The 11449-nt window shown below is 52.2% G+C and overlaps 1 protein-coding gene across 1 annotated transcript in view; it reads left to right on the top strand.

Moving 5' to 3' along the window:
- The first annotated feature begins 5880 nt into the window (after nucleotides 1-5880).
- LOC128268350 (protein grainyhead) overlaps nucleotides 5881-11449 on the top strand; it is a 120127-nt gene continuing 114558 nt past the window's right edge. Inside the window, exon 1 of the mRNA XM_053005406.1 lies at nucleotides 5881-7586. Coding sequence (XP_052861366.1) covers nucleotides 5881-7586 — 1706 coding nt within the window. The remainder of the gene's footprint in view (nucleotides 7587-11449) is intronic.

Raw genomic sequence — 11449 nt, 5'->3', positions numbered from 1 at the left:
TACTTCCGAATATGGCTCGAGAGGCTTTGTGTTTTTCGCTTAAACCGCGACACATCGCATCGGATGTGTAACTAGCGGGCTGGTTGGTTGGGGGCCCGGTGGCGATGCCGTGATTAAATATGGTGTAATCGTTTGCTATTATTTTGCGCGGCCACTGAATTATTTATGTCCTTTCGCGGAACGCGTACGGAGGTAGTGTTGATGTTCCGTAAATAGTAGCAGCTACGAAGCCACATTCAATGTGCAGCGCTGCGGTTCCAGTGTTTTATTACGTCGATAATCTGGTTGGCGCTATCACACTCGAATAAATTGTGGCCCCGGACGGGAAGCGGATCGATCGATCGCGGTGCTGGAATTTCGCCGATGCCACACGGATTGGCGAAATCGGTTTGAAGCGACCAATCGAAGTGTTGCGTCATCGAGATCGCCTTTGTCGGATGCGCAAAAGGACTCTGCGTGGCCGTAATTTTCCCACCGGCGGGGATGATTGAAGCTAAAACTGCTTAAATAAAACCATCAATACTCTGATGTTTCCAAAACACTCGGGACCAGTTCATTAGCACCACCATTACGGGCGAAGACTCAATTCTCTATGCAAATACACTGCCCGATCCTAGCCGTTTTTTTTCGCCGATCCGCTTAGCAGCATCCTTAGCAGCATCTCCCTGCAGCGTGGTGTGGTGTGTAATAAATTTCCGGCGGACCCCTCGGAGGGACTTTTTGTGTCAAAATTTGCATTCGCCTTTATTAACGATAATTAATCGCCTCGGATCGCCTCGGATCGCGGGCGTGCGAGTGTGTGTGTGTGCGAAAGCAAAACGAGTACGGAACGCGCAACGATCAACGAAATTCCGCGCTCCGCTCCGCGCCCGCTCACTGCGGGGGCTTGTTTTCGAATTAATTTTAATTAACGGCGGCGGCGCGCCCGCGCCCAGGATCCGTGGCCGGCGCGAGGACCTTGAGCACTTGCTCCGGCTGCTCCGTTTCGCTGACGGCTTTATTCGCGTTCCGCGATCGAGGCTTTAGTAAGATTTAAGGGACCGAACGGTCGCGCTCGTTACGGGCGAAGGCGATGGTGGTGGTGGTCAGGAGTGACACATAAAATTTGGCTCATTATCGGACCCTGGGGAGGGGGGATCGACACGGGGCAGGGAAATAATTGAATCGCCGAAACCTTATAAAGCGCACTTAAAATGGTCGCCACCGATAGTCCGTCCGAGGGGTTTTGTGGGACCGCGCGCCGGAGATCGCAATCTCTCGGCGGCCCGGGCAACGGGCCGCCACTAAATGTCACCCGTTGTGCGTGCGTGGGTGGGTTGAAAAATTACCGTGCCGCTCCATTCCGCGACGGCGAGCTGCTTATTGCTTTCCATTCGGCTTTCGATTCCGGCATCCATTTTACGGCGGCGCGATCGGCCGACTCTCTATCTCTCTCTCTTTCTCTCTCACACACTGCAGAGAGAATGTTTCCGACACAATTTATGGGATCGTACCTCGTTTCGATGATCGTTTCGCGGAGGGGTAGTGTTTTGCTTCCTACATCGGGAAGCGAACCTTAAGCGCTTCAGCTTTTTATCCGTCCTGTGCCACCAATGTACCGATGGCCGTGGAATGTGCAGTGCGCACCGATTTGGGCTTCAATAAATTTGTTGAAAAGCCCGGACTCGGGCTGTTCGGTAATCAAAAATTTGTCGTTAGCGTGCGGTAAGTTCTTGGCCACCCCTCCATTGGCTGTGTGTATTCCTTTTAACGAACCTTCGGCACAGGCAGGCAGGCAGCCACGGAACACGGGTATCACGTTACCGGGGCCTTGTTCCACGGGCCGGGCGTCGGAATCGTGTTCGTGGTCGCCGCTTCTCACGGGCGGCCGGAGTTGGCGTTGGAGCTACACCAAGGCCCAAGAAGATTATCTTACGACCCCTGACCTTCCCCTGTTCGGCGCTGGGGAACCTTAATTGAACCCTCCGGCACCGATGAGCAGCCGTTTGACGGCCCGGCTTGGCGAGCAGTGCCATCGCACTGAGGTTGCACTGAGTTTAAGCCGAAAATTAAATGTGACCTTCGATTTATTGCCACTCAGCATAGCGCAAAAGCACCTGTCCTCTGTACCGGACCTCTGTGTTCAGAAGGGGGGTCACAAGAGTGGCCCCGCGCCTAGCTTCAGGCGTCGGCGTCGGGCGCGAATCGTTGCCGTTAATGATCAGGCCCATTCCAGGACCCAAAGCGGACACCTTCACGTCACCGATTCGGAAACGATTACTCACCTGCCCTGTCAGAGTGGTCGTGTGCCCCCCCAGTGCCGGTGATCGTGACTCTATTTTCTCACTCGCCGCCCAAAGCCCAAAAGACGGCGGCGTCAGTAATGGCGATCGGTGTGGTTACGCAACCCGGTGCACGCACGAGATCCGCCACAATAGGCCGGTCATCTCGCGCGAAAAGGTCGTGGAGCGAGCGGCGAAGTGCGAACGAAAGTGGACGAAGCCGGGCTGGCGGGACTGGGGCTCCGCCGGGACGGGACACATCGTATTAATGTCTCTCATTAAGATTATTGTCTTTTGACGTCCGGAGTCGCACCGTTGTTTTGGTTTTGTTTTTTTGGATTTTCTACGGGTTCGTTGTCATTTGTCGTTGAAATCTTTCGTTCGCCATCGACGGACCCGTCGAAAGCGGGCCCCCCGAAATTGGACACTTTGGACACCCATACAGCCGAGCCGAAGTCCGGCACGAAGTTCACGCCGCTAAACGGCCGGCGGACGGCCTTTTGCTGTTTCGTCCTGTGTCTCTCACTCGCTCACGTCGCTCTTTTGCGGCTCCCCCGAAGATAAGTATATTGATTGGCACCTGTGACAGGCTGCGGGTCGGCGCTCGGTCGGTCGGCGCATGAAATGAGGCGCGTCGATTTCACTACGTGTGTCCACCCGGGAGGGGGCGCCCTCGCGGAGGGATCTCGCGTGTGTTGCCATCATCGCCACAAAAGCCACGGGCAGCACCGACCGATAAAGGTACCATGTGGCCGTGTGTCGGGCTGCTGCCCTCGGGGGCCATCCATTTTGGCCATCCATTGTTGGCGTTCGGCGGCGTCGAAATGGGGCCAGGCCATTTGGGGGCGACCTCCGGGCACATTTGACTCGCTCTGTCGGTGGCCTCTTGGCGAGAGGTTCTGGCTGCGTTATCTTCACGATGGTCATCTTGCGTTTTTGGGGAAAGTGGAATAAAACCTGGGCGACGCCACAAGCACCGGGGCCATAAATCGTTAACGCCGATAGCGAGCCACACACACAGACACTTGCTGCTGTGTGCGGCAACGTTGGGTCGGAAATCCCTGCAACGCTGTGTCACGAATTTTGACCACCGCCACCGATCCCATAGTGAAATGGGAACGAACGCGGAGTGGAATGTAACGGATGACGGGGTGCCGGGGGTTCGTCTTTGATTGGGCCGCGGGCAAAATTGTTCAAAATAAATAAACGACAACCTTTTTACTGTCCATCTATTAGTCATTTGCTGGGGCCGTTCGAGCGGTGCTGGCCCCATTTTGGGCCACGCAGATAACCGCAGACTCCCCGTGGCCCCGGTGGTCCCTGATTTTGTGATGAGCTTGGGCGAGGGTTGGGGCCGGTAATCTAAGTCGGATTGACCAATCTGGTTGAATTCGTATCCGAATCCGAGATGTCTGAATTTGGAGTTGCACGAGGAGTTCGATTATTGGACGCCCATTAAATTACACCCTTAATGGCCGAAGCTTAATCACACTGCCTAGATCGCGAGTGGATTGATTTAGTGTTGAATTTTCGTCGTTTCTTTTGCAGATTTCACCGTTCTCGCACCGTTAAAGGAATGCACATCGACATCGGTGCAAAATCTTCACCGTCCATCTGGAGCAACATTCAGACCGACCGACTGTTCTGTGATTGAAATGCAATCTCAAAGTTGATAAGCTGCACCGTTAGCGAGTCCGCATCCGCGTCCGCTCGTTGGAGAAGAAACACAGTCGCCAGATCTTCCGAATGTAGTCGCCTCGATCGTACCGCCTCCGACAGCCTGTGCCATAAACAGACCGCAATGGAATAGATGGAAAGCTAACTGCGAACCGCTAATAACTGACCCGTTACTCACCCGATAGTGCTTATCTGTTCCGTACAAGCCCGAATGTGCCGTTTGGAGATTTCTGGTGTGATTTGTGGTCTCGCGCATCAGACTGATCAGAGTGATCGGAAGTTTCGCAACGTTGATCGACGCAAATCAGAGGAAAAGAAACTTTGAAGTTAGCATACAAACAGAGCCAAGAGTATTGGCCATCGGATGGCAGTATCGTTTTAACGCGTATATCTAAGGTAAGAACCGTTAAACTTTGTTTGTTATGGGGGTGCCATCACAAAAGAAGGCTGAACTGTAGCTGTATAAATATTAAATGCACTCACTTTGCACGGGGAAAAGTTTCTCATGGCGATGAGGGTTGCTGTGATTGAACTGAAAGGCTGTAGTGTTCAAGAAAAAGTCCTACAAACGTTTTGATTTGTCGTTCGATGCGGTTGCTAAATTGTTTGTGCCAAAAATTTGAAAGCAAGCTATATCATAAAATATGAATATGAAACAACTTAATAATAATCTCTAAAATGATAATCACAACAACATCCCAATTTAATTTTGTCACTACGAGCACTGCACATATGTTTACGATTACGTTGAGTATAAACAAACAAAATTGACATACATTGATTAAACTTAACCTTTACCTACTATTAAAAATAAAACGGTTACAATAATGGTTTTACAATTTTGGGAATGCTAGTTTACTACTATTTGTAGCCTGAGCGTGGACCGAAGTGATATGCGCACATTAATCGGGTAATCGAGAAAGGATCAAAAAGTCCTACGGCTAGCTTGGGTTCAACCGAAACCATCATAAATCAGAGACAGCGAACGGGAGTAGTACATTTTCCCGTGTTTCCAGCGAAAAAAGTCGAATAAAAAGAAGTCTTTTTTTGCGATTTACATCTCGCAGGACGTGACGACATTCCGGTGCTTGAACCGAGAACGAAAAATAACGAATCCCAATTTCGGCAGCAACATTGCGGCCATTGGGTGGATGGCGCGATTAATAGCGCGCCACCAAGCCTCTAAGTTATTAAAGCGGATTAACACATGGTGGATCGAAGGTGTGTCCGGAAAGCAACCCCGTGGCAAGGGCCACCGAGTGGGACCCGGCTTGGTTGCGAAGGGCTTGCACTTTCAAACGGCCCATTGACATTGAACGCGGGCGAATCGCATAAATCATGACCCGATCGGAGTGTCTGCCGGCAGGGAAGTGAGATATTTATTCGTATTCCACTCGCCACCAGCACGAACGGTGCCCTCATGCCGTACACCGTTAGACGAGGCCGGGTCACCGACGCCGCGACGCTGGCTGTTGGTTGAGGTGATAACAATTTATTGCAATATTTATTGGCTCCGAAGGCGATCACAGTGAGGCGAGTTTTGCGAACGAAGAGACCTCTTACGGAGCAGAGGGATTAAGATTACTTCCGAAAAGTCCGAAACATGCTACCCAGCTAGCCAGCCAGTGAATTGGTCATAAATTATGCTCCCGCCATAGGTAGTGATAAGATCAACATAAGACAGCTCAGTGAAGGGCCCGTGTCCGGGAATCCGTTAGAAGGCGTTAGAAAGGCGATTTGCTGACCAAACTAATGTTCTCTCTTTCTCATTTTTCTGCCGTTCTTTCCAGATATTAAACATTGGATTTGAGTGAGACGCTGATAAAGCGACGAACCGCCTGCAAGGACCTTCCAAGGGGAGTGCAATAAACTAAACGGATTCGTTTTCCGATTTGTTCGTCGGGTCAGGGGCTGCGTATAAAGTGCAATTACGAAAAACAAAATGTCCTCCTCGCCGGAAATGCACCACCAGCATCAGCAGCAGCCGGCGGAGACGGCGGCTCCGCTGACGGTGGACCTCAAATCGAGCGCCAGTGGGACACCTCCGCCCGAGCTCGCCACAATGACGAACGTCAGCGTGTTGGACCTGCACAAGGACTACAACGGTGGTGGTGCGGGTGGCACTGGAGCTGGCGGTGGTGGTGGTGGCGGTGCGGCCGCCGGTGTCAGCTCGCCGAACATGGGCCACGAGGTCGCCACCGATATGAGCGTGGTCGTGGATGACGGCACGACGGAGAAAGTGTACGACAAGGAAACGAACACGGTCTACGTCTACACGACGGCCGCTGGCGGTGTGGGGGGCCACAAGCTCGTCACGAACGGGGCCACCGTGGGGCACCAGCAACAGCAGCAACACCACCACCACCATCACCACCACCAGCAGCAGCATCAGCTGACGACGATCGTGCAGGCGGTGAACGGTCAGCAGCAGCAGCTTCCGTCACCGACTCAGATCCACCACGCGGCTCCGTCCGACCATGGTCCGGTGTCGGTGGTGGAGCAGAACCTGCTGCACGCCCGGCTGATCCAGCACTCGGAGGACCAGCAGCACCAGCAGCACTTGCAGCAGCGAATGTCTCCGGGTGACCAGCAGCAGCACCAGCAGCACCAACATCAGATACATCCGACCGAAGGTGGCTGCATTGCTGAAGGGCACCGGTTGCTCCCGGCCACGATCAACAGTAATGACAATGGGGGTGGTGGAGCGGGTGGTGGCGCCGGTGGTCCGGTCGCTGATGATGGTCAGCAACACCACCATCAGCATCATCATCAGCATATAGGGCGCCTGGCGTCGCCCGACCACGAGCAGGGAGGGCTGCGGCTGCTCGAGGACAGCCACATCCAGCGGCTGCTCGGCAACCAGGAGATCATCAGCCGGGAGATCATCAACGGCGAGCACCACATCATCACGCGCAACGAGCACGGCGAGACGATCCTCACCCGGATCGCCATCTCGACCGCCGACCAGCTGCTCAGCCGGATGGACAACAACATCATCTACACGACGACCGGAAGCCCGGGCGGAGCCGGTGCCGGTGGTGGACCGCAGGAGCAACTACCGACCACCGTGCTGCAGTACGAGAAGGACGCGGACGATAAGCACCATCAGCCGGCCGACCATCAGAACCAGCACATCGCTCACTCCAACTCCACGCATCACCACCAGCAGCAGCAGCCGCAGACCGCAATCTTCACGACGGCTGCGGCGGCTGCAACGGCGGCCGTTCCGTCCGCGGATCCGTCACAGGCGAAGCAGATCGTCTACACGATCGGTGGCGGTGAACCGAAGAACGTGATCTACGGCGATCCGAAAGCGGCCATGCCACACTTTGAATCCATCCCTGGCACCGCTGGTAGTGGCTCCGGAGCTGCTGGTGGTGGCACTGGCGGTGGCCAAGGCGGCCCCGGCGACGATGACAAGCCGCAGATCGACTACGTCTACAACGATGGCAGCAAAACGGTGATCTACACCGACCAGAAGGGCCTGGAGAGCCTGTACGCCAACAACGAGCTCGGGCTGATCGACGGCACGCAGATCGTGGTGCAGGGCAACCTGCAGTACACGCAACAGCAGGGCCCGGACGGGACCACCGTGTACGTCGTGTCGTCTGACATGAATCCGGAGGATATTTCCGGTCTGCAGCAAAGGTGAGTCCTGTGTTCCGTCACTCGATCGTAATGCGATCGTCTAATCACCGTCCCAAATCATTTTCGCAACCGCTCCGGCAACAGTGGATTCAGCCGTGGATTGCAGTGCACGGTGCGGTGACTAAATTCTGGGACTGAAGCTATTTTAATGCACAACTTGAAATGTCCTTTCAACTCAACACATTTCTCAGAGAGATTTCTCATCGATAAAGACGCCTCGAAGTTCTCCAAATGACTTCCTTGTAACTTCCTCCGCTTTTTCATGGAAGTGTGGATCATCCGTCTCGCTGATCATCTGTTCGGGTGCGAAAGAAGTCCGTTCGAACCCTCCCAACTTGAGTGCAGAACATGGTGTTTGATACGGCTCTGTCTGTTCTAATAATAAACAAAAAAAATAATAATAACTGTTCGACCTAATAACAACCTTCGCATAAAAGGTTCACCGGAATTGCGGTGCATCGATCGGATTACGGGTATAATTTTGCCTAAGTCAATCGTCAAAATGACATCTTGGACTTATCTGTTTATATTCTACGGATCGACTACTACTCACCGTTGAAAGATCAAGGCTCATACATGACAAACGTTGACCATTCTTAGTTGCAATCTCATTTTGTCCCTTGTTTTGGTTTCTATGGCTATTGATGAATACTTGAAAGCTGAAAGCTACAGTCCTAGCATCGCAACATAATTGCCGCACTGTTTGTCGCGTAAAAAGTCCTCCACTTTTTATCTCAAATAATCGCAGAGATGCACCGAATGTGAATTTAATCAATTATTAAAATTGCTTCCTCGAGCGCTCAAGTAAACGCTTGCGGCATGGGCACTGTGTTCCGACGATCGATCTATGCTCGATCGCCGTCGCTGTGTGTGCGCGCAATGGCATATTTATCCGATTTCCGCGAGTTAATTGGAAAGGTACAACCCAACGGAGACCGATTCTCCGACGACCCGCGATAGCGAAATGGACGCGGAAAGACCAACTATTTCTTATCGCAACCGTTGATTGATTGTAAATTCATGATCAATTTATCAAGCGGTGCCCGGGCCGGGTCGGGACCGTGAGAGCGGGCCAGGGATGGTGCCTGGTAGACAGCGAAGGTTGGCAATAAAGTGACACCATGCGCGGCCCTCGGGAACGTGACGGACTACCACCGAAACCATTTTCGTTCGACCTCGCTGCGGCCCCTGTTTGGAAGGCGCGTCCAAGGATGCTCTTCTAGCTCCTGGATGAGGGTCGGGACAGGGGGCCACCACAACCGGACCGCAACCGTCGGGCTTGCGGCATTGTCTCGGCAGCAAAAGGGATGCTGTAAGCCAAGGACAGCCCATCGTCCGGAGTGAGCGACACGGGCGAAGAGTTAGAGCACGGCGAGGCATGTTTTTATGCGCAAGAAGAGAGAGAGAGAGCGAGAGCCGGCGAAGCATCAGCACGTCCAGCATCGTGCCCGTTGCAGCAACAGGCACTGACAACGAGATAATGATAATGACACAATCGCAAGACAATCGTTAACGATGTTATACATAAATAAATTCCAAATTGGCGTGCGAGTGTCCGGCGGTGCGATTGGGGGGGGGAGGGGGGGGAATGGAGCACCACCGGAACCCTCCGCCCCACGTCTTGGGTTGGGCCCTCATTACGAATTCATGCAACGTTTTTCGCATTTACAATCGTCAACGTTCTCATAATAACCGGCGGCTTGTGAATACTAATTCGATTGAAATTAAACATCGAATAAATTTTCGATAGGACGGCCGCGCGCGCGCGCACTCGTGCATGTGTGTGTGTGTGTGGCCCTTCGGGCACTCTTTCTCACGGGGGCCCGCCCCGGCCCCGGTTACTTTTGTTTGTTTTGTGCTCTGCGTGCGTGTGTTTTAATGTGTTTTATTTCCGCGGATAATATTTGCGAACATCGAGGCGAACAGCATCAATCGAATTGATTGACTTTGGCTCCGTGTGCCGGACGGTTCCGTTTGGTTCGCTTTGTTTTGCTTTGTTTTGTGCTTCCTCTTTTCTGCCTCACTTTCCGTGCTGACAAGCGAACGCAAAGAATCGGTGGACAAGAACGCCCGACAAGTGGTCGGTACTTCCGTGCCCGGAGCCAGACGGACGGTTCGTCGCTTCATTGACTGTTGCAGTCTTTCGTGCGCCCGGATGGATGGTGATTTAATTTATGAGCACCTCCGCATGAGCCAAACGCAATGGTCGCGGACAGATGGCGGCGCAGGCGGCCGACAGCATCCGTCATCGGCGGACGGACACCGTGGAATGACATCTCGGATCGGGCGCGTTTCTCGCGGTGTGCGCGCAGTTTGTGCGAAATGATAAATATGTTTGCATTGCGCTGCGCTTTTTTGTCGAAGCGTGCATTTTTCTGCCATTCTGTCTGCCCGGGCGCCCCCCACCCAGGGCCTCACAGATCCTCGTTGAGGGACGTCCGCGTGTCCGTGTGACGGGAAATGTAATTGTCCTTTCCGGACAACACGCAGAAATGGTTGTCATTTCCTCAGTGCTCCTCGACGGTTCGCGCGGATCGTTTCGGTAATGGAATGCTTCTCCAGAATGGATCCATTGTTGGATGTTTGCGCTGACAGAGGGGAGGGACGCCGCCCAACAATCGGACTGCTTGTGGAGGACGTAAAAATTATTTGGAAAAATTAACAATCACCTCACGGCCACGGCAACCCTCAGGTGGTGATCGAGTGGAATTAAGTAGCAGCATGGATGCTGCGGACATCCACTCTGATGGCTTGTCCCGAACCGCAGACTAGAGCCGTGGGCCAACGTTGTTTAGCCGGCGCAAAATGGAGAAGCCGATTGGAAATGGCCACTCGGGCCGCCGTGCTGAATGAGTAGTGCGCTCGTTAATGGAAAGTTGACGACAGTCAATGACGGCTTGAGCCGCGCCGAACGGTGGCCACCGCAATGGATCGCCGTTTATTTGAGGGTATTATAAACTTAACGACCAGCCGGTGGCTCATAAAATCCACCTCGATTTATTAATGGCACTGACCCGATTTATTGCACTCGCCGGTAAACATGTGGAATGAGTGTTTAAATTTCTTTTCGTATTTCCCCATTTAGTATTTTTACAACTGCGTTTACATTAGCATAATTTTTCGCCATTTGACATTTGAATTTATGCAACTATTATGGAATGCTAATGCTAATGGAAGCATTTGTTTCGTAAAAACTATAATAAAAACATTTATTTTCAATTCATGCATTTCATTTAAACTGTGCCTTGTCAGATAGGACAACGATTGAGAAGTTATTTTGAATTTTCAGCTGAGCAATTTTAGCGCGTTCTTTTGATAGGTACTGTTCCATGGTAAAATTTGAGAATTTGTGAAATGTTTCTGAAATGACAATAATGATGCATAAAATGTATGCTGAAGTTTATCTAAACCTACTAATATACGAATTACAATCATAATGAACCATAAAGAACCAGTACCATCAACTCGCAAAGTCGTGTTCGATGTTTGTTTTTGTCATGATACTCATGATAGGAAATATTAATCATCATAAATAAAACTCCATGCTTCCCAAATATACCTAATGGTACTTATAATGCTAACGATTCAACTTTACAGTGCCATGAGTCGCGTTGATGAAAATCGTCTCAACAAGGCATAGAAAACCGCCACGACAATCGAAATGAGAGCTCCACCCGGGATGCTGCTGCCGGTTGGTGGGGCTTGCCACATTGTTTGCGGTGACATTTTCTATGAATTATGTGCGCTTAGTGTCTCCCGCACCCTTTCGTAGCCCACGCCCCCTCAGACCAACCAGAAGAGAGTCGCGTGGGAAGCCCATAATACGCCTTTGTTCCGCCCGATCGGACACGCTGCCGATCGTG

This window comes from Anopheles cruzii, chromosome 2 (genome assembly GCF_943734635.1).
Source record: "Anopheles cruzii chromosome 2, idAnoCruzAS_RS32_06, whole genome shotgun sequence".
NCBI lineage: Eukaryota > Metazoa > Arthropoda > Insecta > Diptera > Culicidae > Anopheles > Anopheles cruzii.
Note: the sequence above shows the minus strand (reverse complement) of the source record. Positions and strands in the feature narration are given on the sequence as shown.